This window comes from Podarcis melisellensis (assembly GCF_964234715.1).
Source record: "Podarcis melisellensis genome assembly, chromosome: 15".
Classification (NCBI taxonomy): domain Eukaryota; kingdom Metazoa; phylum Chordata; class Lepidosauria; order Squamata; family Lacertidae; genus Podarcis; species Podarcis melisellensis.
The window spans coordinates 42,670,830-42,697,192 of NC_138532.1; the positions used below are offsets into that span (position 1 = coordinate 42,670,830).

The following is a 26,363-nucleotide window of genomic DNA, read 5'->3' on the forward strand; positions in this document are numbered from 1 at the left end:
GGAACTCAGCATAGTGCATCATGTAAGAAGCCACCTTGTACCAAATCAGATCATTGGGTCCATTCAGGTCTGCATTGTCCAAAAAACTTTCATCACTTCTGCATTTATTTACTTACTTATTTTATAAAATTTATACACCGCTATATTTTGAAAAAAATAAAAACCTGAAAGAGGTTTACAAAATATAAAACAGTAAAACCAAGAAAAATTCCCAACTATACTTTAAAAGAAGCAAAATTTAAAATACTAAAACAGATTAAAATTACTTCAACTTTCTAAGCATCTGGGTAGGCAGGTCTAAACAAGGCACCAAAAATAGTGAAAGCACCTGCTTGCTCTCCAGAGGCTGGGAGCTCCACAGTGCAGGTACTGCCATCCTAAGTGACTGAGTTCTTACAAATTCAGGAGGGATATTCTATGTGGCACCTGTGGTGTGGTAGTGCCAATTCTGCCAATCAAAGTGGTTGATTGGACACATTTGAGGTAAGGAAATCTTGTAGGTAAACTGATCGTTGATGTATCGCATTAGACTGTCTGTTGGAGGAGTTAGTTTAAATGCAACCGAAAATGACCAGAGGCCTTTGTGATTATTTCTGTTGGTGCACCACAACTAAAAATATCCATCCCATTAAGATGCCATGTTTGTTCCTTGCTGATAACTGAGCATCCTAGTGACAGAAAGATGCTGTGGATTAAAGCTGGGCCCTTCTGAATATAAAACCAATGCCGTTTAATTTTTACTTTATAGCAAGAAGCTTAGTTTGCTTGGTGCAGGGCATGTAACTGGGTCAGTTGTATATTGTTAGGTAGGAGCGGGTTGGTGATAAAAGCTGTCCCTGAGAAAGTCCACACCTTTGCAGCATTAAAATGTATGAAAACTTTGTTGTAAACATAGACTAGCAGTCATTGCCTGCAGAAGGTTTGATCTTCAGATTTCATTTCAAAAGGACCTCAAGGAATTTTCTTTGTGTGTAAATCCCCTCTCTGCCTGAGCCACTGCCACGCAAACGATGAAACCGTGGAGCAGACAGGCTAGTTATCTAACTTAATAGGGCAACATATATTCAGCTCCCCTAAAGCCTGTGTAAAGGGCTACTGCTGTAACAAGGTGGTGGTCCCACAGTGTGTTTCAGATGCTGTATTCCTATCGTGAAGGGACTGCTCTGTTACAATACCACTAGCTAATCCTTTTAAAAAACAATATAGCAGGACTCATACTACCTGGAAACTTGTGTCCCCTTCTCAAGCTGCAGTAGCACCCTATGTTTAATTTTAGGTGGAAGTTTTTAAAAGCTCCACCCCTGCCCAGAATTTTGATAGAAAGGGATGGTAGGGCCACTGGTGATTTATTGCCGCAGGAGCAATTAAGTATTGTATGTTGAGGACTTCAGTTTTGTTTGATGGGTATTTAATATGGTTGGATAGTCTTATAGAACCTGTGCTGGGGATCAGTGTGCATAGAAGAGAGGAATGGAGCATAAATACTGTACTGAAGGCTTGGGGGGGGGGAAGCTTCCAGCCACTTGTACAGGTGAGCTGACTCTTGCATTGCACTTTCCATGTTATTTCAAGGGAGAATTCTAAAATGTGCCTCTTGACACTATAATGGACGTTAGGAACAGCCCTTTGGGAAGAGTAAAGCAAGGCTGAAAGAAGCTTTTGGAGCAGGAGTGGACTCCAATTCCCACCAGCCCAGTGATCAGGCTGATGGAAGTTGCAGTCCAACAACAACAGGAAGGCCACAACGTCCCTCCCTTGCCCCAATGGCAAAAACACAGGAACAAATGAGGCAGCTGTACGTGTATTTTGCATTTGATCTAGAAAAAGATGCCCCTGCATATAAGCTCTGATCCACACCAAGGAATGTAACGAGCAGTGAAGCAAATAAGACACAGGAAGAAGAGACATCATAAAATAGTTTTATACAGATTAGAGCTCAGTGTACATGTTAAAAAACCCAACACACACTCACAGAAGAGTCATCAAGCCACCCCACCCCCCATTCACACCCACTGGTTTGCATTCCCAAGTCAAGCCCCTAATTTCAAACTTTGCTTTTGAAGGCACAACAGTGCATGGACTAAGACAGGGATGGGTTACACACCAGCAGCAGTTGCAGACCACTCTTCCGCACCACAGAAGCAAACACCAGATCCTCCAAAGGCATAAGGTGTCGCACAGAGCAGGACGCACTTTTGTTGTTCTTTAAGCACCTTTGCATAATTGCTACCAAACAGATGCAGCCACCTGTGATCATCAAGGCAAGACTTGCCTCCACATTGAGATTCTACATTTCAAACAAGTTCTGCAAAGAGGTCTGGTGCCCCACCCAAATACCACCTTATTGCCATCTGGGAAGTTTAGGAGGAAGAATGGCAGGGAGAGAATCCTCTAAATATGTGTTAGGAAGGCCCAACCCAAGACCCATAATATGGCAACAAGGATATCTGGAATCCACACTCAATAATTTGTACTTCAGAAGATTATATATTAAAAGCCAAACATCAATTAAGGCAGAAGATGATTAGGATAGCATTGAAGACTTTTGTAACAGTATTTTGGGATGGATAAAACAGGTAGGAAGGTTGTTAATAGACTTAGGAACTTGATTTCATAGAATCCAATCCTGGCTGATATGAGAGGGACAGTGTTAACTCACGTCTTCAACCTTTTGAAGCCCGGGGGGCACATGTGGAATTAAAATTTAAAAAAAAAACTGTTGTGGGCACCACACAACACCCATTTCATGGAATAAGGCTGGCAAAGCTGGTCACTGTGTTTCCTAAAGAGGCAAAAACATAACCCCCCACAAACAACAGAAAAGCAGGCAAGACCCCAAACCACTTCAACTTTTTAAAAGGGATAAAAATGGGAGGGGACCTTTATGGGTACAAAGAGGTGTGTACGTGTCTGAGCCCACAGGCACCATGTTGGGGATACCAGGGTTCATGGTCCCTGCAGTTACTTAAGAAGGAGGGAAACTGAAGTTAAGGAAGCGAGGCCGGGGAGCATATTACCATCAAATCCTGAAGGGAACATCAGTCTGCCTGAGAGGCAGTCTTGTATATTACTCAGTTTTGTATTTTACAACTGTAAACAGCCTTGAGTGCCTTGGCAGAATGCAATTACTATTATTTATTCAATTTCTATACTGGCCTTCATCCAAGGATCACAGGGCGGTTTACAGTGAGCAAATCCAGACAGAGAACAAAGGCTAGAGGGTATTTCTAGCCCTAGCTATTAGAGAGGGTATACTGAAAGCATCATCTCATGGGGTTTCAGATAATTATGGTATATGTACTTAGCAGTAAGCCATAGAATAAGTGTGGCAATCCCAGTCACTGTGTTCCCAATCAGAGGTTTGAGAAAAGCATCTGGTTTAGGCCTTGTGGATCACTTATACCAGCCTTTGCCATGCTGGTCCCCTCCATAGGTTTTGGACAAGCTGACCAGGCCTGATGGGTATTGCAGTCTAAAACGTGTGAAGGGGACTAGTTTGGCAAAGGGTGACTTATAAGCATTTCTCACAACAAACTGAGTCAGTATAGGTGGAAGTATTTAGCTAAGTTCCAATAAGAAAGCTAGCAAAGGATGAATGACTGAGCCTTGTTTACCTCCCACAGATTTCATTATCTTTCTTCAAAACAAAAACAAAAAAACTGGTTTGTTTTGTTAGCCCGACTCCGTGACAGGTTGCATCTTCCCACACAGGTGACGTAAGAGCCCATGACACAAAGATACATATTGGCAAGAGGACGTCACCCAGCAGATAAATACTTGCAAATGGGTGGTGCCTGTCCAGTCTTGCCTGGCAGCAGCAATGCAGAAATCACCACAATCCTTTCCATTCCCCAACCCTCAAAACAGCCCAGCTTCACTCGGCTGCAATTCATCCACTTCATGGTTTGACCCCTAGTGAGCATGCACCTGGCTGGATTTTAACCCTGATGCCTTCCCCAAATAAAGCTAACAAGGCTTAAGAAATGGTGACGTTTAACAAGGAAACAAAAGACACACACATATCCATCATGTACAAAGAGGGAGCTGGTCTACCTTCTAAGAGATTTTTCTAGCCCAAAGAGTGAAACATAAAACATCAGAAAAATAGGAGGCAGCCTTAAATCAAGCCAGACCATTTGGTCCATCTAGCTCAGTACTGTCAACACTGCCTGGCAGTGCCTCTCCAGGGTTTCAGGCAGGAGGAACATCCCCAGCCCCATGTGGAGATGCTGTTGGAGAATGAATCTGGAACTGTCTATATGAAAAGTGGATGCTCTACCACTGAGTTGCGGCCCTTCCCCGAAGCTTGTGGTAACTGTGTGTCAGCTTTGCAACAGCTTTTTACTCTCACTATATGCAAAGTCCATAAATGAAATTTCTGAACAAGTGGCTGAAAGGGGGGGGGGACTAGACTTGTACCATGCAACATGAGGAATAACCACTGTAGTGCCTTCCCATCCAGAACAGGCCCACTAACATTCTCTCTCCTTTTTTGGAGATACTTTGAGAAGCAGCAAAATCTAATCTCAGCAGAAGAGCAAATTTGCAGTTACAGACTTGGTGCTCAAAAAAGGAAGGATCAAGAAGGAGGTGCCCACTCCCTGGTCTTGTTTTTTTGTGGTTAGGAGTAGCCTGGTGAGTTTTCAAAGCAATTGCATATTAATAAGGTTTACTAGGAGGAAATATTTTTCTAGACTACAGATACACAGTCACGAAAGCCACTAGTCTGGCTGCTTGTACAAAGGCTGCCTGAATCAAAAAAAAATGAGCTGCGAAGGACCATTTGGCATCCAAGCCAGGAATTCTGGCTCACAATCTAGCTAGCATTAGACTCTTGCTAGTCTACATTGTCCAATAGTGAACATCAGAACTTCTGAAGCAGGATCGGTGTGAGAGAACTCAACCAAAACACGTTTTTTATTTTTCAAAAGAACTGTCGCCTTTACTGGAGACAGAGATTTTTGCATCTTGATACAACACTCCTCTCTTGCTAGGAGTCAAAGGTAACCATGAACCAAGCTTCTGCCAAAATAACCTAACCTTGAAGTCATTCTTAACAGAAGGAAGAGCTTAATTCCTCTAAGTAGTGAGCAAAGATCAGTTTCCTAACACCCTGCACCCATTGACCCTGCCCCAGGCAGAAGAGAATAAGAGGTTCCAGAGACTTCCATATGCTGCTGGAGCAGCAGTAGTTTAGACAAACGTCTTGGCAGCTACAGTGAATTTCCCACAGATAATTGCATGGAGTGAAAAGTCTCAGATGGGCTTAGGGAAAACATTGCCGAAGTGCTAGCAACGCCACAAAACCATTTGGTCGTTCCCCTCCCTGGAGTGGGCTTGTAAGCAACCAAGCTTCCAGTTGCGCTCCTGACTAGAAGAGAAGCCAACTGAAGGGTGGGGTGGGGTGAGGTGCCCTCCTTGTGCATAAACCAGGAACTGGCATGAGCCAAGAGCAAAGGTTTGGGAGGACACACGTTCTGGGTCCATCGCTTGAGAAGGGGGAAATGCTCAGTGTTGCAGGATCTGTCTCTGCAGGGAACTTCCCTGCTGCCGGGTGGGTCAGTGTTTGCTAGAGTAGAGTGTCTCCTCCTCAGTGTCCGTTTCATCCTGGAACTCGTGGCTCAGCAAGGACTTCTTGGAGCCCGTGGACATCATGCGGATCTCGTCCTCATAGTCGTCATGGTGCTGTCGTAGGCGGTGGAAGCCGTCCTTGTGCCGGTTGGACTTGATGGAACACACACACCAGATGATGCAGGCTGTCAGGATCACAGCTGTCATGGTAGCCCCTGGAAAAAAGGGGTTGTGTGAGAAAGAAATCAAAACCCACACATCAACATCAGGACAAGGGCAGAAGCTTCTTTAACAGAAGACGACACATGCAACTCCATGGGTTTATCATGCACCTAAGTTACATTTACACACATTACATTTTGCATGTTTATGTAAGAAAATACCTCCCACATATTAATATATGAAGCTGTTCTTCGTAGCAAGCAGAGGCATCCTAGATTCAGGAGCCATGGGGCATGCAGGGGACACAGGAGGAGAAAATGGCTCAAGTCTTTAAAGAGCCAGAGGGGTGAAATGTCTTACTTTCTAGCCTCCTAAATAGACATTCAGACACAGACACTTCCCCCCACAACACACAAGAGGGAACAGTAATGTGGGGTCTCACCTGCTACCGTAACCACCAACTCCCTTGGAAGGCCAAAGATCTTGTTGTCCGTGTCAAACTGCACATGGAGAAAGCTAGCCATGTCATGGCGAACCAAGACCTGGAAAGAAGCAGTACGCATTTCAGCAATTGTGTGGATGAAAGCACAAGTCCAGGGTTAAGTGAGAAAAGAAGCCAACACGCCCCACTCCGAATGTACCAGCAACCAGGGGCTTGGGACTCTCTTATGGAATAAGGAAAAAGTCTGCACTGAACTCGTTTTGTGGGGAGGGCAAGGACAGAATCTTAGGATATGTTTTATGCACAATGGTTGGGGGGGGGGGGAGTCTGCTCCAGTCCCTAACACACAAATGCTGTCAAACTCAAATAGGTTAGAAAGCCAAATTCCCAGGTGCTTGGAATGTGGTGGGATACCTTCTGGGTGGAGTGGGAACCTCTGAGAGGTTCACATGTAACATTCTTGCCTTCAATGTGAAGGTAAGTTCATGTTTCTCTTGCAGTGGCAGGCCCCTTTCCTCATGATCTCCTTGCCCACAACAAGAGAGACGACTCCTCTCAAAGAGTTCCTGGGCACAAAGAGTTCCTGCACAATTTGGTGTCCTAATTCCTAAATCCCTTTTGACCTTCTGAAAGTACACAGTGTCCCCCTTTCCAAACCCCCACTGTTCTCAGATCCTCTTTACAGCCAGGACTTCTCATCTGCCTTCTGTCACACAGCTCCGGCTCCCAATTCCCAGAAGGTTCCTGTGTGGTCGCCTTCCAAAGAAATGCTTCAGGTCTCATGCTGCATTTCTTCCCAACTCAAGCCAAAGCTGCCTCAATCACATCTTCCACCAGGATTATGAAACAAGGCTGTGGTGTGCCTTTCCCATACCTTGACATGCTGCTGCTGATAGCCTTCCGCTATGGCATGGATCTTATGGTAGCCAGGAGCCAGCAGCACATGGAAATAACCACCTTCCTTAGTGTAGACTTTTACCCCTTCGTTGAGCACAATTTGAGCTTTCGACACTGGCTGTCCATGCCTGTCTCGGACAAACCCATAGACTCCTTTATGAACCTGGAAGGAAAGGAAGGAATCTGAGGAGGCGTACATCAATAAGTACTTTTCTGTAAGGATACAAATCTTCTCTTCTCTATGGGATATGACAAAGGTGGGGAAACCTCTGGTCTGCAGACTGGATGTGGCTCTCCAGGCCTCTCTATGTGGACTGTGGAGGCCACACTCCTCCCTAGCCTGCTCTCTGCAAATGCTTTTGCCTAGCTGCCCTCTTGCGTGCCTGGACTGAGAGATTGCCACAGGTGGGTGGATTGTAGAAACCTTTACAAGGCTGGAATGTATAGCCAACTGTACAAAAAAAAAGAGCTGCATCTGCTTCTTCATCCATTTTTGACTCTGGCATGTGGCTCCCAGAAGACTGACCACGAGGGGAATGCCGCCCTTGGATTGAAAAGGATTCTCCATCTCTGAAGTAAGAAAACCTCCACAGAACAAAATACGCACAAAAATTAAGCAAGACCCAAACGTATGTTCCTGATGTTACATTTCCTCACTGCCTAACCCTCAAGGCTTATGACTGGGAACGCAACGCATTATCAGGCAGAGTGGCAGGCAGTGGGCCCAGGATGACCCAACAAACCTCAGAGCCAAGGAGGATTTAAAACCAGCATAAACCTTGTCGAAAATCCCAGCTCAGTCATTACACCTTTACTGGGTCCTCACTATATCACCCAGAGGAGAGCTGTTAGTTGTCCTCCATATCATAGAGGTCTGTCTGGCCTCAGTTGGAAGTCAGTAATGGGTGCCACTGGTCCCATGCTTGGGAACACAATTCTAGCAGAGATTCTGCTGGCAGCCTCACTCTGGATTTTCTGGATTTTCCTGAAGTCTTTAATGCTGACAGTTGTTTAATATTTGCTTGAGTAGACAGTCATTTTAATGAGTGCTCTGTGCTGTTTAATGATTTATGTGTATACATTTTTAAATATCGGTTCCGTGTACAATGAATATCCAACAGTAAACAGCTACAAGAAATTCCATCCTGAAATCTAACATGGTGTCCAGCCCATTCTGAGCAATTGCAAACAAAAGCTTGAATGCGTTCAAGTCCAAACTCACCTCCACTAGCATGCTGAGAAGAGATTTCTTATTCTCTGCCCAAAGAGTAGGAAGCTGCCCTGCACTGGGAAAGTAACAGCAGCCAGTGTATACCGTAATCTCTGGGCAGTGTCCGTAGGAAAGACTGAAATCCTGAGAAAAACAAATGCAAAAAGAGGGTTTGTGGCAGGAAAGAGAGACAGGACTGGACCAAAGCGCCACCACTGGCAGCTTTGATTTAATTTGGCTAAGAGAAACAAGATCCCGAAAATGTAGTACAACTGTGAAATACCTTCATGCTTCCCAAGTGACTGTTCCATTCAGCCCCAAGCAACACTCCTCCAGGAATATTCTCATCTGCAAGAGAGAAACATAAAATCAGAAGCCCTTTGTAAGAAACAAACCTGTCCCTAAAGGTCCAGAGCACCCTGGGCACATACCTGACTTGTTTGGACAGCTAGGCTGGCCCAGATGCATTGTGGGATGGTTGTTTGCATACACAGATGCCAAATATCTCAGAGTCTCTTTGTTCTCCACTATAAAAAGAAAAGGGAAGTTAGAGAGTCAACAAGTGTGTGATTCAGTCTGTGGTGCTCGACAGCAAATGTCATGGTCTCATTATAATAGTCGATGAGAAGCCAAGCATGCTCAATGGCCAGGGATGACGGGAGCTGTAGTTCAGCTACCTCTGAATGGTCAAAGATTCCCCATGCCCGGTCCAGGTTCTCCATGTCTAGTTTACTCCTCAAGAAGCAGCAGGGAATGGAGTGCTCTTTAAAAGATTGAAGATAATCCCACAAGTTGTTTCCAAAGTACTCAGAGGATGGCACAACCATTACCTGTCTGCACAGGCTTGTCATAGGGGTAAGTGACAAGCAGAGATCCTCCGTCCAAGGCAACAGAGAGGCTGAAGTCTTGCTTCAGTATCAGGTTGTCCATGATGGCCTTGGTTTCCGGTTCTCTTGCCCCAGAGGAATTGCCTAATGGAATAAGACACAGAGGTTCTCAAGACTTGAGGCAAGCAAACAACACAGTAACAACCTGGTGAGGAACAGGTGACTCCAGACAGTACACAAGCTTTGCCAAGGCTGCTGCCACAGCACTGAAGCACCTGACCATTCACTCACATTTCTACTCAATGGCAAGCTATCAAAATGCGCAGATAAAGGCAATTAGTACAGTGCCACAACAGGGCTCTCTTTAACCAATTAGACACCCCTCCCCAGGTTAGGATGAAAGGATTTGGCACAGGAAGAGGGGTGTGCGTGCTTTACTTGTGAAATCAGTGTCCAGATCTTTGCCATGAATGTTGGTCAGGCCAGTCTTTGAAGTGCAGTCTCTCTCCTGAGCAATCTCTCGCCCATCTGGATTCAGGGATGGCACGATGACAATTCTTGTATTGTCAATCAGCTAAAAAAACACACAGAAACAGTAAGGGAGAATCATCAAGCATCAGCCAATCCTATCTATCTAAAAGGGGTGGATTCCACATCCCACAACTGTCAGCAGTTTGATAGTCTGGAAGAAGAGCTGAAGAGAAGTTGAGGAATTTCCAAAAGTGAAATGAAAGCCGTGTTTGCCCCTCCCATAGGTGCCTGTCACTGCTTGAATGGCACTGGGACCACTTTGAACGCTCTCATGGCTATCCCTTGGTCTGAAGGCAGCCCTATTTAGGGAAGCTTTTAATGTTTGATGAATTACTGTATTTTAATATTTTGTTGGAAGCCGCCCAGAGTGGCTGGGGAATATTTTGTTGGAAGCCACCCAAAGTGGGTGGGGGTATAAATAATAAATTATTATTATTATTATTAGTCAGATTTATTGAAGTCTCGTGGTGTTGTACCCTTAGCTCCAATATACCAGGTAAAAGCCATGTTTTTCCCATCTGAGAAGTAGAGGCTGACAAATCGGTCTCGGCAGCCTTTACACTCAGCATCACTTTGGATCTCCTGAGGCAGGGGTGGGGATCCTTGGGCCCTCTGGAAGTTGCTGAACTGCAGCTCCCATCACCACTGTTCAGCAACACCTAAAGAGCCATACGTTCCCCCACCCAACCTGAGAGTTCTTCTCAGACATATTCTTTGTTAAGTGACACCCCCCTCTAATAGTCCACAGAGTGCCCGAAAGGGACATCCTGAAGCTGACAGACATGCAACAGCCTACCTTGGTAATGGCCAGGTTCTTTTTGTAGTTCATGCAGAGGAACTCTGCCAAGGCCAAGAGCAGCTCTGTGCCAACAGGGGCATTGCCATGGATGCCAGCCACAAAACGGATCTTTGGCTCCTCTGGCTCAGATTCTTTGGGTTTGTTGGAGATTTCCAGGGACCAGATATGACGAAACTCAACACTTTGGCCCAAGCTGAGAAACAAACAAACAAACAAACAAAGGTACAGCTGCTTAGCTTTTTAATGGAAAGAACAGCTTGAGCCTTGTGTGTGGTTGATGCGTGCAAAAGCCAGAGGCTGCAAAAACAGGATTTTTCAGGAGCCTACGATCCCTGCATAGATTGTTGCCCCCTCTATGTTTCACAAAAGAAGAATAAATAATAAAGAATTCAGAGAAAATTAACAGACTTTGCTCTGTTTGCAGAATACACAGTTTGGGATTTCTCAGGACAGAATGTGGGTTGTCTGGATACAGTGTTCAAATTTGTTTTTTTGTTTAGCCAGAAATGTACACAGGGTCACTCCCTATTCAGAGTAAGCTTGTCAAATGCTTGTTCAGGATTACATAAAGGACTTATTATTACAGCAAAGCTGTGACTTCTCCAGAACAAACAGAATTCCCCATAGCCCAGGAGTTCCACCTACCTAGAGAGATTTGTGATCTTCCGATAGTTCAAGTTGAGGCCTCTAAGAGACTCTGAGAGTTCATTGTAGGAACGGTAGCGATGAGGCTGGACATCTGCCGATGACGACAGCAGGAGGCGCTCCAAGCCATTCTCTGCTGAGAGGTCTTTAATCAGGGTCTCAAACTCTTTGGTGACTGTGCCGTTGAGGCCAACCATGTTTATATCTGGTACTGTTCCCTCCTCTACTTTGGAGTCTTTTCGAGTCAAAGTAAAGTTGACCTGCACTGCACCTTTACCTCCAACTTTCACTGTCTTAGTTTCTGAATTATACCTTTCAAAAAAAAACAAAAAAGGAGGTAGGGGGAGAAGTTGAAATTTACGTACAATAAAACTGAACATTCTTACTGCTTGTGACAATAGGATATAGGCTGTTGTTATTTTATATTGATTACTGAGAAAACTTCAGCATAGCAATTAAATATATGTTAGGAATCTTGAAGGAATATCTGTGCAAGAAGAAACAGGCACATGCCAGGTTGTTGATTCCAACCACAGATCCAGTGGACAGAATGGTATAGTTGCGTATCATGGTTTAGAGTTGGGTTTATATCATGGACTGTATGGAAGCCATTAACAATAGTCTCTGGGTTCACCCACAACAGGAAGCTCTGGGGTTAAGTGATGAATCTGGGTTTGTTCAGCAGCTCAGGCAAAAAGAAGAACAAAGTGGCTGCAAAGGAGCTCTGGGCTCCAGCATACAAAATGGGCATCTCCTGGTTTCTTAAACCAGAGTTTTTAGGGCATGGCCAGGAAGTGAACATACACTTTGCTTCTTGGCCAACAGATGGTGCTACCGGCTCTAACTCAGTGACTGTCAAGCAAGCTCATAAAGGGAGTAGCAATATTAAATAGTGTTCGCTGAAAAGAGCCACTTGGCCCAGCAGCTTAATCAACAGCAATAGCAGTTATTGATCCCAGAGTATTTATTTCTGTTTTCACATCGTACGGAACTCAGGGTGAGTTCCAGCACCATGCCATATAGAGAACATTTTATCCTACAGGCTCAAAGTCTATTTAGGAGAAAGCCCCCAATTCCAAGTTAAAAGTAAATCCTTCCTTTTACAACCCAAGTCACTTTCTTCCAACACAACATATTTTCATGGACCAACTCCTAGTAGTAGCACCTTGAATTTGCCCTGGTAGCAAATTGGCAACCAGCGCAGATCTCTGAGCACAGGTGTTATATGCTGATAATGCCTTATTCCTGTCAGCAATCAGGCTGTAGCATTCTGCTTTAGGTGAAAGAGGAAAAGATGTCAAATGCAAAGCCGAAAGACTCACCCTCGTGCAGATGCTGTGATTTTGTATGTTCCCTGGGTCAACAGGCGCCAATAGTCTCCACTCTTATAGGTAGAGACAGGGTGATCAATGTCCGCAACACTGATGGTTGCATTTAAGATGCCCCGTCCATCTGTGGCATCCAACACAAACCCTTTGACGCCTTGATGGACCTGGGCAGGGGGGGGGGGGGGAGAGAGAGAGAGAGAGAGAGAGAGAGAGAGAGAGAGAGAGAGAGAATATGAATCCTGGCCAATATTGTATTTCTTCTTTAGAACAGAGGAGGACAACCTGTGGCATTCAGGCTCACACATGGCCTCAGCTTCATTTCATGCAGAGGGGCAAGGAAGACAAAACATGGAGAAGGGTGGCAAAAAGAGAATGGAGTACCCACCCCCAACCTCTGGCTCTGCCCACTGATGCAACAGGAGAAAAGGTTCCCCACCCTTGGGTTTAGAAGATGCCCTATTCTGGAAGTTCAGAATACAAGAAATTCAAGGGAAAATATTTTTTATGCAGGCATCCTCAAAGGCTGCCTCATTCCTAAGGCTTAGTGCCTACTATACAGTGGTACCTCAGGTTAAGTACTTAATTCATTCCGGAGGTCCATTCTTAACCTGAAACTGTTCTTAACCTGAAGCACCACTTTAGCTAATGGGGCCTCCTGCTGCCGCTGCACCGCCAGAACACGATTTCTGTTCTCACCCTGAAGCAAAGTTCTTAACCCGAGGTACTATTTCTGGGTTAGCGGAGTCTGTAACCTAAAGCATATGTAACCCGAGGTACCACTGTAAAACATATATGCACACGCCAACTGGAAAATGAGTGTATTTATTTTTTAATGGAGAAAGACCCAACCCTGGCCACACACACACACACCCTTTACTGGAAGGGGCTTGTGCTCAGTCTTAGAAGAGTCCCCTAGAAAAGCCACAGAATGTCATTCTACGATTACTCATTTATCCAAATTAGATACTTGAATGAACTGTTTAACAGGGAACTCTGTAAAGAGTTTGTCTTCTCATTGTGACAGTACACAAAGATGCTGCCATGCCTGTTCCAACGATTCATGGCACAAGAGATTGAGGCAGCAAAAGGCAAACAGTTGTGAAGACAACACACCAACTCACCTGCTTGATGAATTGCAGCAGAGACCTGTGGTTCTGCTTCCAGTATTTTGGCAACTCCTCTGCCTGAGGATATTTGATGCAGCCCAGCTCAATGGTCACTTCAAAGCAATTGGTGTTTAAGTAATTCCAGTCCTGCATGCCACCTGAAGAACAATGATTTATCAGAAGAGCCCTATCAAATGCCTCTGCTTAGCAAGGACCTTTGTAGCATGATACACACAAATAAATCTGTCGCTTAATGAATTGAGAGCTGGAATTCTAACTCCAGAATGATGCCCTGAGCCTGTGAAACAAATAAGGAATGTTGCTTTTGAGCAGGTATGCGTTAGTACAAAGGACGACAGCCCAGGCTTAACATGAGGCCTGAACAAAGGCAAGCAGGATTGTTCTTTAATGAAGAGAGTGCTTTTGACTCTTTGTATAAAAGATGCAAAAATAAAGCAAAATCACAAGGTAGGAGGAGCAAGCAGGGGATGGGAAACACTGTCTGGAAGAACATACAAGTTATTCTTCCTGCAGCACTTGTGCCCAGGTGTAAGGTAGATATAGCAAGTTAGCTTGTTTTAAACTTTTTTTTTGGGGGGGGGGAGATCTGAAGAGGATGCAGCCCACTGTACAATTTCCTTAGACTAAAAGAATTTCAATATAATTCTTGTTGTATTTCAATCTTGTTTGTCAGAAACAAGGTTTTCTTCACCTCTAGAATGCAAAACCACCTAGAGTGGATTGGGATGCCACAAGCCGTGGCAGAAAGGATTGGTTTGTAGACTCCCGAATGAACGGTGCCTTGGTTTTACCTGGAACATTATACCATTGAGCTCCATTGGTGATGCCGTGAGGGAAGTACTCGCCAGGATACATGTCCGCACAGGGGTGACCCTCAAACATCCGTGCGTTCTCCTGGAAGAGCAAAGGATGACCACCTGTGAAAATTGGATTTCCTGACAGCACCAGAGTTAATGGGCTGTTTCTAGCCAACTCCTACTAGAGTAGACCTAGCTGGCTACAACCAAGTGCTTTTATTTCCCAGTTATTGTGCTGCATTTGAAGACATGGACAGTTCAAACATAATGGCACCAATTAATATGCACCTGATTATCACTGTACATAAACATAAGCCCTTGAATTCAGGCCTCCCAAAATCCAAGTCCAAACTATTTATTTATACAATTTTTCAACTTCTGTTCACAAACTTTTGTACTTGAGTAGATTAAGCAATTAATGTAATAACTTTAGTTTTTGTTCAAGAAGCCAAGGCAACATACAATGTTTAAACAATCTCACCACTTTTTCTACAAACACCTTGCAAGGTAGGTTAAGCTGAATGTGCCCCCAGTAAGTATCACAGCCGAGTGCAGATTTAAACCAAAGACACCCCAGTCTTAGTTGGACACCAACCACTGGAGATCAGTGGTTCTAAATCCTCAATCCACAAGTCACTTGCTGCTGCAAGAGTGTGTGTGTACGAAAGAGAGAAAGAAAAAGACAAAGAGAGAAAAGGAGAACAGAAATCTGGCCAGAGCTATGGCCAAAGCCATCAGGGAAAGTATTTACTTCCCCCAAATGGACAAGCCGATGACATAAGATGTAGCTCAGTCCACAGACCATGCCATTATCCACCATCTAAAACAGACATCTTATTTTGCTCACGTCACAGAATTACTCTATGTCTTTCACGGAGCTAACCTTCCTGCCATGATCTTGTACATACAACCTAAAACATCTCTGTTTACAGAAGGAAGGAGGTGTGAAACAGCTTTCCATGTTAAGAACTGAAAGCTCCGAGAATCTGATTTCAGGATTTCTCAAGGACACCCTGGGAGAAATTTTACCTTGGCATAGGAAAGTGCAATTTGCTGAAAGACTGCATCATCAGGGGATCTACTATATGTCGCAACTCCTTGTTGGTCGTCATCATAGGGGTAGTTAACCACTAAAGAGCCTGAAAAAAAATAAAGGAAAATATGGAAAATATGGACCTAACAGGTTTTGTTTTTTTACAAGGTGGCTGCTTTGCCAATGTGCTAAAGAACAAATATTACATTTTTTATATGTAACAGTGTATTTTTGTAATATTTGGTTTAAGTTGTCTGTTGTTGCTTCAGTTTTTTGTAAACCACTTAGATTTTTAGTATATTAAGTGATATAGAAATTAAATAACTAATCAATCCATCAACAAGCAAGCCTGCTATGTCCCTAGTCTCAGGGATTAACTACAGGACAAAGCTCAGTAAACACAGGCAACAATGAAGATTGTGTAGCAACACTGAGGCCACTTACTGGTAGTCACTTGGTCTAAGAGACAGCAAGTCACATTCACTTGTCACTTAGTATGGCAAAAGACAAGGAAAGACAAGGAAACAGCTACTGAGAAGCTTTGACACTGAATGCAAATGGCACTTTACTACAGGTTGTGACTTAAAAGTTGAGCAAGGACAGACTTCCCGGCTAAATGCCATCAGACAAAATGCAACTTTTTTTTTAAAGGTATCAATCTTGGGTCACAGCAATAGCAGCCAAGTAGCCTAGGGAACTACTAGCAATGCAATAAACTTAGGGGGGGAAGGCTAACAAGGTTGGGCTGAGCCTTCTAGAGTGTTTCTATTTACAGACACCCAAAAGGTCTTAGGATAAAGGGTTTAAAGTTAAAAAAAATACCAAGCTATTATCGTTTATTTATGAATTGCTTTCTCAGAAGCATCTCAAAGCAATTTCACAATACAATAAATACATATATAAAATAATGGCATGTATAAAAACCATTTTAAATCCAGTACAGTTACCAATTGGGTTTAAAATCTCTTTTCAAAAAGCTTCAGAGAGCATGTTTTATAATGAGTCCCATCACTATACAACAGAGGTGGTGAGCTACTGGCCCACAAGCCTCATTAGGTCCACCATTTTGGTCATCACGGGTGACATCAGATATGGGTGGGGCAAGTTAAAAACCTGGTCTGCAACCTCCCATGCAAAATAGTGTTTTGAAAGGGCTTCCCAATAGGGGCTTGTGGAGAGCTTTTGCAAGACGCTCTTGCAAGACCCACATGGTGCAGAAAAGTTATTGTGACATCAGGTGATTGATAGGTGGGTGGCCACATGGGAAATAGGGGAGATAACTATCTGGCCCACTGGCAAGATCCAGTTCCAGACCTTGAAGCACAGTTTCCTCAAGGTCCTTCCAGCCACTTGCTAAATTTTCTTGCAATGACCGCAGAGGTCAGAGAAAAACATTTAGAAGGGATGGAGCTTCCACAGGCACAGTTTACCTCCACAGCTGCTTACTTAAGCTTTGCCTGCAGGGTGCTCAGCAGCACAACCCTACCTTAAACCTACGAGAGACCAAGATTCTCTTACCTCCATGCAAGTTTGCAGAAAGCACAAATGGGTAGGTCTTCAGCCAGCTCATGACAGCTAATGTCTCTGGCTGTGGAGGGTCAGTGATCTGGAAGAACTGATCAGGGAAGTTCCGATTCAGGTCATAGTTGTTGCTGTTGTTTCTGCCAACAATCCCCAATCGGTCTCCTAAGGAAAGAAAACAAAGCCTATTGAGCTTCTCAGAAGAGGCATCTCGTTGGCCTACATGAGATCAGGGTGCTGGGTTAGAAGAACCTTGCAGGGTTCTTCTGGGATTCTATTCTTTGTGTCCCTGGTCCCTCTGCTCTTCATAAACCCAAGATTACACCCTCCAAGTCCCTGACTCCACCTGTTCTTGCTTGCTGCCTCCTATCACTGTACTACCTGATATCACCCTCCAGCCTCTACAGATATATTTAAATGCCTGATAAAAAAACCCACCTCTCCACCAAGAACAGCCATTTCCTTCCACTCTTCTTTCCTTGCACATTGCATGTTTGAAAGCAGAAAAAGCACCTTAGCTTTGTTTTATGTGAAATGCCTGGTCTTTCTAGGTGCTCCAGAAATAATAATTCTCTTGGACCATGTTAAAATGCCAGAAGATCTGATGAAATATCCCTGCATCAGATCCTTGCCAAATAACTGTCCTCTTGCTAAAATGGGGATGAATGGAATAAGTTGCCCTTAAAAGACCGATTGGGGAGATAAGATGCCATGAACAAAACAAAGGCAGGCATTCTGGCATGGCAAAAGAAAAAACAAGGAAGTAGGACCCTCTACATAGCTTGTGGTAAAAGCTGGGTAATGAAAACAAATGAAAACTGTTGCCTCTCCGGAGGAATACCTTTGCCTTCCCTTAAAGCAGGGGTCAGCAAACTTTTTTTGGAGGGGGCCAGTTCACCGTCCCCCAGACCTTGTGGCGGGCCGGATTGCGCACACAGGGGGCGGAGAAGGCTTCTCTCTCTCCCCCTGCCTACCTATGCTGCTGCCATCAGCGCAGCGCCTCTTCCAAACACGGCTCCTTTGCCTGCCCTTGCGAGGGCTGCTTTCAGGCCACTCGTCCCGCCGTGCCACTGCCACTGCCAGCCTCTGCCGCTGGCAAGGGCAGGCACCACAGTTGGGAGAGGCGCTGAGCTGCGCTGCACTCTAATCGCGGTTCCTGTGCCTGCCCTTGTGAGTGGCAGAGGCTGTCAGTGGAGGAACAAGCGGCTCGAAAGAGCTGGCTGGCTCCGGAGAGGGACTGCCCAAAATGGCACTCAGCCAGCCCCCTTCCTCCACTACGCAGGGTGGGGAGAAGGGCGGGGAGAAACCAGGAGGAGGTGCTGCGGTGTGTGAGAGGGAGGGGAGATGGTGCCGGGGGGGGGGGATAAAAAAACAAAAAAACAGAATCACCGATCCACGGAATGTCCGCGGGTTGGATCTTGAGGGCAATTGGGCCAGATCCGGCCCACGGACCGTAGTTTGCCGACCCCTGCCTTAAAGCCACCAGTGGTGGAAAGCACAAAATGAAAACACACAGCTACCTTCATGGGCTTTCTCGTAGCCGTCAGGATTCATGGATGGCATGATGTGGATCCGAGTGTTTTGGACCAAGTCAGTTACTTCAGGATCTGTGCCATAGTTCTTGCAGAGGTACTCAATGAGATTAAGGAGAAGCTCTCTTCCTACTACCTCATTGCCATGCATATTTGCAATATACTTGAACTCTGGTTCAGCTGGATGAAAGCGGGGGTGAGAGAGGGCAGAGAGAAACATGTTAGACCAAGTAACCTACTCTTAGTTGTTTGTCTACCTGGATAATGCACAGCATCTAGTGAACTCTATTCTAATGAAAATAGCAAAAAACAAACAAACCTACAAATGCTTAACATACTTGCAAAATAATTTGAGACAGTCAGGCTAGCATAAGAAACCACATATTGAAAGTTGCTATGCCCAGCTTTGAGCAAAACAGGCTTTCTTCATCCCCAACTGTCAGGCTGGCCGTATAATAGGCTGAATAAGGGTGACCACTTGGAATAGTGGCTCAGGCCACCTCCCCTGTAGAGTCTTGAGAAGCCCCATGTGTTTTGCTGAGGTCTCTTCCCTGGTGGGGCCATGCTTCAGACAGGAAGTGACCAGCAGACAGCACAGAACACCACAAAACAGGGCATCCTCGTGCCAATAGCAGCCAGTGTAATGATAAGGATCAGGGGCTGCACAATCCAAAATAAGCTTTGGGACACTGCAAGTCAAACACCACATCTCCAGGGGAGCCCCTTCTGTGAGACGGCACAGAATGGCACCTAGTCCTACATTTGCTTGGGATGCAAGAGATTGTCAAAGTATTTGGCCCCACATTTCTTGGGGTGTGCACATCTCAAGTTCCTTATTGCTGGCATGGAGATGCCATGCTTGGCCGTGTCTTCTGCCCAAATAATCGGGCTGGACACAATTCTTTGCCAGAAGATTATGGTAGTGGATGCTAATGTCAAGAGGTGTTAGTACTGATATAGCAATGAATATTTATAGGATGAACTACAGCTTGCCCCATATTTGCCTATTGGCAATGGTGACAGGGGCTGATGGGAGTTTGGAGTCCAACACCATCTCAAAGACCACAAGTCAGTCACCCCTTCACAACTGTTAGAGGGTTGTGCTTTCCTTTTGTGGTTTTCATTATTATTGTGCTGGTAAGATGTATACATTGCTCTATTAAATGTTAAAAAAGCTAACTTACAAAAAAAGGAGACACACTTCGACCCCACAGGAGCAAAGATATGACCATGTCAGTCAACTGTTGACTTTCCAGCCATTTCCAACAACTGGGGAAGAAATGACCCATTATGTCTTTAGCTGGGCATTGTGTTTTTTGCAAGTGTCAAGTAATTTTAAAGGTCAGTCTTACATTTACTGGAGTATTCATGTATTGCAGATTCAAGGAATGTGAACACACACACACACAGAGGAAAAAATGTGCAAGCAGCAAAAAAAGGAAGTAATAATATAGCCTCAACCAGCCCCTTCCTTGGCAGTAGAGGAATTCCTTTGGCACTACAGTACATTAGTTGAAGCCACAATACGGAATCCAACAAAATGGATCCAAGCACCCTTACTTCCTATGTGTCATAATTTGCTTTTCTTTGAAAAGGAAAAGGAAAGGATAACAAAAAATGATCACAGTAACAATAACAGTGGAAAGTCTCAAGGAGAATCATTGTAAAATTCAAATACACCATTCAGACATATTTTACATCTTCCTTGGGGACGTGAAAGTTTAAATAGCAGTAACTGAATAATCAATGAGAACATTATCATAATGATGGAGAGGGCAGACAGATAACTGCCAAAAACCATGGAAATATCAAATGGCTAAAACGTAAGGGGGGATATCCAATGTTAGTCATGCTCAGAGTAGCTCCATTATAAAGAATGGTCTTGTTACTTAAGTCCATTGATTTAAATGGGTTTGCTCCAAGTACGCCTAACATTGGATTTTATCCAAAATTATCTTTAAAAAAAATACATCCATCCATCCATCCATCATATTTATAAACTATGTATTTCTTGAACCATCTTGTACATTCTTACCCAAACATATACACTTAAAATGATAAGTAGTTCTGGACTATCATTTCTGAAATAACAAGGACAATCAAACCCAGTGCAGCCATTATTTAAGCAAAAATAATGAGCTAGTTATATTCAACAGAAGTTATAATAGAACTTGCATTTAGGAAACAGAACTCAAGCATCCCAAAAGAGTCCCAATAAAATCTAAAGCTGGAGAATGAAAAAATTCAATCTATAAATCAAGCTCAGTCTCTAAAATACAATCCCCCTCCCCTTTCATTGTTTAACTGAAGAACTCTCTGTTACAAATTCTTATTACAAAAAAGAGCTTCCAGACAAGTTTTGACTTGCATAGCATGTTCCAGAGAATTAGGACGTCACAATAAAGATTTTTATACCCCATCTCCAAAATCTAATAAAGGCAGAAAGAGAACAAGTAGCTGGCAGTTGACTAGTTAATGAGGCTAATTTCCCCACTTCCAATTAACCTTTTCAGTACTGCACTGTATTATGAGAGAGGGAGGGAGGGAGGGAGGGAGGGAGGGAGGGAGGGAGAGAGAGAGAGAGAGAGAGAGAGAGAGAGAGAAAGAGCGATCTCCTGAGTTTTCAAGATAAAAAGGAAATGGGAAGAACAAAAGATATCTGAAGTATTCTGCAAAACCAGCAACAACAGCTTCCTGATACTAAGAGGCTCACTTTTTTTGCAAGCAGAAAGTCCCCAATTCAATCCACAATTGCACCCCCAGGTCGGGCTGGAAAAGAATCCTTGTCTGAAACCCTGGAGAGCCACAGTCAGTGAGTGTAGACAACACAGAATTAGATAAACCAATGGCTTGACTCAGAATAAGGCAGGTAATTTTCATATTCTGCTGAGCTCACTGGAAGAAAGCACTACATCTTTAGAGATGCTACCTGCAGAATGCTACCTGGATAGGAGCAGCCACAGTAACAAGGTGGCTTCAGCCAGCTGCACACAAACCCAGCTCAGTTAAATGCTTTCTCTTATACCTTCAGAGATTGGGGGTGTCAGTGCTGCCTCTGCGGTGCTCCAGTGCCTGCACCCTTGGAGGAATATCAAAGACAATGGTATCTTTTTTGCTCCAAAGTTTCTATTGAAGCACACCAATATTTCTTTTAGGACCCCTAGATTATTAAGTCCAGTCAAAGGCGACTATGGGGTTGCGGCACTCATCTCGCTTTCAGGCCAAAAAAGCCAGCGTTTGTACACAGACAGATTTCTGGGTCATGTGGCCAGCATGACTAAACTGCTACTGGCACACAGAGGACCGTGACAGGTGCCAGAGCGCAAAAACGCTGTTTACCTTCCCGCCACAGCGGTACCTATTTATCTACTTACACTGGCATGCTTTCGAATTGCTAGGTTGGCAGGAGCAGGGACCGAGCAACGGGAGCTCACCCCGTCACAGGGATTCGAACCGCCGACCTTCTGATCAGCAAGTCCAAGAGGCTCAGTCATTTAGACCACAGCGACACCTGCGTCCCTGGGAAGCACATTCATAGAAGCAAAAGAGCCATAGGCTAAATTAACTACCTGCTTCATGGATGCCTGGGTTGTCAGATATTTCCATGACATACAATTCCAGCTGCTTCACCGACTTGCCAACTGAGTAGAGGCGAGCAATATTTGGGTACTCGGTGGCATATTTCCTCAGGAAGATCTCCATGTCAGGGAAATGATGATGGCGGAATTCCTCTGGTTGGATCGCTTGGTGGAAGGAAGTTGTTCTATTTGCATCAGTGGTGTTGGTGGTGTTCGTAACAGATTCTGTGGTGGCTAGTGGCACATCCTGGGTTGGGTCAGAGGCCGGCACCGCTATTGAAGGTTGCAAGGAGAAGTCCACAACAGTTGCATTCCCTTCCTTGACTTCTACGTTCACTTTGGTGACTGGCAGGTAGCTGCAAAAAAAGAGAAATGGATACAAGAACTTTCCTTCTGCTTCAAATTCAATCTGCTTGGCCTCACCTAGGACGGGCTAACTAAAACGCTGATTATGATCAGACAGCATGAAGATTAGAAACTTCCTGAAAACAATCCTGAGGACCCCCACCCAGGAAAAACCTTTCAGTTCAGAAATCAAGGCCATCAGCACCTGGAGGAAGATGTATTACAAAATTCAGGCTGTACCTACATACAACTGCTATGAAGAGAGTCCCACGGGATACAGTGGAACTAACTCTTGGGTAAATATGAACAGAATTGTTGTCATTTAATACTTGGTAAAACGTGGTTTTTAATATAAAGTCCACTTCATCTTCATTATTATTCCCATTTCACAGATGGAAAACTGAAGCTGAAAGATCACAAGGCCATCTACTTAATTTCTGCATCTAATCCCACAGTCCCCAGGTCAAAACCCAATTCTGTTTGCTGAGCCAAAACAGCTTGTCACCATACAAGTCTTTCCACCTTATCTACAAAGAATTTAGCAAAGCACAGTTAAGAGTAGGAAGGGTGCTTAATTCTCATGGGAACTCAAGGAGCCCTTCCTTGCCCTTGGACTTGGCCTGCCTCTTGCTTCTGTTTGCATAAAGCAATATGAGCAAACGGTTCAGGGTGATACGAGACAAGGCAGCAAGAATGGCTTCTACTGTTTCAGGGAAGGAACTTCCAACTAGGAGCGGCCTTGCCAAGTGCAAGAGACAGCAGCACAGTGTCTTTGCCAGCATCAGAGACTTTACCCCATGACAGCAGCTGTGATGTTGTAGGTCCCAGGCACCAGCAGTCTGTGATAGTCACCAAACCAGTCAGTTGTGATGTTGTGATCAATCCCAGCCACAGCAATAGTTGCATTTTCCAATCCAGCCCCAGTCACCAAATCCCTCACAAACCCTTTGATTCCAATGTGAACCTGCACAGATTAAACATGAAATAGATCAAAAGACAGGCACATCATTGAAGAGCAATACGATTCTTTGCCTCATCACCACGGTTGTTGTTGGGTTTTTTACTCTATAAAACTTCTCATTTCATGCTTAGAGTTCACTATGAAAGGTACATAGTGCTATTAAATTCATAGGCAAACAATGACACACATAATACAGCCTTTTCCACCAAGATATAAAAACTGCACCTCCAATGCACAAACAGAATTAGAAACTGGCATATTTCTGTGTTACTTGAAAGTGCATTTATGCTTTTCTGAATCACTTTTTATTATCTGAGTTACAGAAAATTAAGTAGACAAGACAAAAAAAGAGTATCAGCTATCAGCATTTAGATCTGTCTGAAATGTGAGATGCTGCTGCAGATTAGTGTAACTATGCTTGCATTTCCCATTCCTTTATCTGTCGGGAAAAAAGAGGCTGCATTTGTCTCCCATACTCTTCCACTATAATAGAACAGAGAGTGTCATTCAGTCCTGTGACATAATTCTGTAAAACAGCAGCAAAAGACAACTTGTGCTCTTTTTATCAGGCTTGCAAAAGGCAACTGCAGACGGAGACACCCAGTCACCACTTTAGGGGAAAGGTGTGCTATTTTTTTTAGTTGCAATTGCTTTTGCTTAGAGGCCTGTCTCAAAATGGATGCTGTTTGACTAGAATGCTCTCTCTGTCTTGAAAACACCACACCACACACAGAATCATAGAATCATAGAGTTGGAAGAGACCACAAGGGCCATCGAGTCCAACCCCCTGCCAAGCAGGAAACACCATCAGAGCACTCCTGACATATGGCTGTCAAGCCTCTGCTTAAAGACCTGCAAAGAAGGAGACTCCACCACACTCCTTGGCAGCAAATTCCACTGTCGAACAGCTCTTACTGTCAGGAAGTTCTTCCTAATGTTTAGGTGGAATCTTCTTTCTTGTAAGAAGAAGCCTTTCAAACCACATCTACAGCAACAACCACCTACAGGAAGGTTTACACTGAACCAATGCCACAATTCTCAGGGCAAAAAGAGGGCAGGGTGCCAGGAAGAAAGGGGATTCATGCTAAATGACATCAAGGCTAATATATAGGTGACATTAGCTTAATGGACACACCTCTTGTTTAGGGTGATAGAAAATGATTAGAAACAAAACAAAACATACATCAGAGATATTTCCTGACTGTTGCTTGGTCATAAATATGGGTTGTATTCAATGTTGGTCCTGTTTGGAGCAGACCTGTTGAAATCAATGTCTATGACTAGCTTAAGTTTAGTGGGTCTCCTCTGAGTAGAAATTAATTGGAGACAACTCCTAGTATCTGCTTGTTTCATTTGTTATTATCGTTATTGATTTTTTAAATAACTTCCACAGAAGTGTCTCAAGGGTGAAGTTTGATAAAAATAGCCAAAGCAAAAACAAAAAAACCCCAGCAGATATATTTAAATGAAACAAACCAATAAGATAAAATAAAATAAAATAAATAAAATAAAGAATATTACACCCATGGCAGAGACCTACTCATCCAACTGAGAAAAAAACCCCATCAGGACAAACATGTATTCAGTTGTTTCCGGAAAATGTAGGTATCAGTCATATTACATTTTGTGAGCTTTCTGCTTTGTCTGATTGGCCTAGGGTGCAGTTGAGGAATGCTCAACACTTACAGGAAATGAAGCCCCAATGGCTGTGAATGGGGTCATCACCTTTCAACACAAGTACATGTCCATGTGACAGATGGAAGTATTTGACATTTCAAACAGCCTGCAAAAGGGCCAAAACAATGTCTTACTTTTTCAATGAAGGTGAGAAGAGATTCCCGGTTATTCTCCCATTCCTTCTCAAGCTGCGAAGCTGGTGGGTATTTACAGCAGGAAAGCTCAAAGGTGACTTCAAAGCAATTGGCCCACAAGTAGTTATAATCCTGCATGCCACCTAAGGAATTTAAAGGGAAGTATTAAAGTACCATCACTCAAGAGACTTCTGCCATCAGCAGTATTTCTTTACATTATTTTAAACTAGCGGCCTTTTACTTTCCAATGCTTATGTATCCTAAGGAGGGAAAACCAGTGCAGTTTTGAAATCAGTCTGCCACTTTGATTCAAAATGGCATCCAATTGTATCCAAACACAGCTGAAAACCAGCTCATTGAACTCAGGAACCATCATGCAAAAGTTGGTTGCAATATCTTAAGAGGTGTCCAAACAGTGTATTATCAGTTATCTTAGGTAAAGGTAAAGGTACCCCTGCCCGTACGGGCCAGTCTTGACAGACTCTGGGGTTGTGCGCCCATCTCACTTAAGAGGCCAGGGGCCAGCGCTGTCCGGAGACACTTCCGGGTCACGTGGCCAGCGTGACATTGCTGCTCTGGCGAGCCAGAGCCGCACACGGAAACGCCATTTACCTTCCAGCTGGTAAGCGGTCCCTATTTATCTACTTGCGCCCGGAGGTGCTTTCGAACTGCTAGGTTGGCAGGTGCTGGGACCGAGCAGCGGGAGCGCACCCCGCCGCAGGGATTCGAACCGCCGACCTTTCAATCGGCAAGTCCTAGGCGCTGAGGCTTTAACCCACAGCGCCACCTGCGTCCCATCAGTTATCTTACTAGACTAGAAAAACTCAGTGTCTTTAACTAAAGAGGGGGAGAAAATTAAGCCAAAAGCAAAACCCAGGTGCTGTGGCTTTGGCACTGGAATGGAACATAGAAGGTAACACATTTCATAGGTTAATACCCCAAACCCTTTACAGGCAAACAGAACTGAGGATCCAGCAGCTTTTCTTATTTGGCATCTCTAGCCACATTGTCAGAAAAAGCTCAGAATGTGATGAAAGCAGAAGCCACGCTTCCCTCACTTCTTGCAAGTACCTGGCCAGGATTACCACCACCACAGTCTATCCCTTCAACCAACCCTCCATGAGAGGTCCAGAGTCTGGCAATACGAGAACAGGCCTTTTCTAGGATGGTTCCCCATTTGTGGAATGCCCTCCCCCGGTAGACTTGCCTGGTGCCTTCATTATACATCTTTAGGCACCAGACAAAA

The 26,363-nt window shown here is 44.3% G+C and overlaps 1 protein-coding gene across 1 annotated transcript in view; it reads right to left on the reverse strand.

Annotated features, from left to right (window-relative positions):
* Positions 1-1,903: 1,903 nt before the first annotated feature.
* The window catches only part of CPD (carboxypeptidase D), a 36,497-nt gene continuing 12,037 nt past the window's right edge, over positions 1,904-26,363 (reverse strand). Inside the window, exons 3-21 of the mRNA XM_081890154.1 lie at positions 25,118-25,260; positions 23,140-23,309; positions 21,992-22,356; positions 18,411-18,602; positions 16,888-17,055; positions 15,366-15,475; positions 14,331-14,433; positions 13,534-13,676; positions 12,407-12,576; positions 11,085-11,396; positions 10,437-10,632; positions 9,548-9,683; positions 9,113-9,253; positions 8,714-8,809; positions 8,566-8,630; positions 8,295-8,426; positions 7,050-7,235; positions 6,176-6,275; positions 1,904-5,786 (exon numbers count right to left, since the gene is read on the reverse strand). Of these exons, the coding sequence (XP_081746280.1) occupies positions 5,560-5,786; positions 6,176-6,275; positions 7,050-7,235; positions 8,295-8,426; positions 8,566-8,630; positions 8,714-8,809; positions 9,113-9,253; positions 9,548-9,683; positions 10,437-10,632; positions 11,085-11,396; positions 12,407-12,576; positions 13,534-13,676; positions 14,331-14,433; positions 15,366-15,475; positions 16,888-17,055; positions 18,411-18,602; positions 21,992-22,356; positions 23,140-23,309; positions 25,118-25,260 (3,155 nt within the window). The 3' untranslated portion in view covers positions 1,904-5,559. The remainder of the gene's footprint in view (positions 5,787-6,175; positions 6,276-7,049; positions 7,236-8,294; positions 8,427-8,565; positions 8,631-8,713; positions 8,810-9,112; positions 9,254-9,547; positions 9,684-10,436; positions 10,633-11,084; positions 11,397-12,406; positions 12,577-13,533; positions 13,677-14,330; positions 14,434-15,365; positions 15,476-16,887; positions 17,056-18,410; positions 18,603-21,991; positions 22,357-23,139; positions 23,310-25,117; positions 25,261-26,363) is intronic.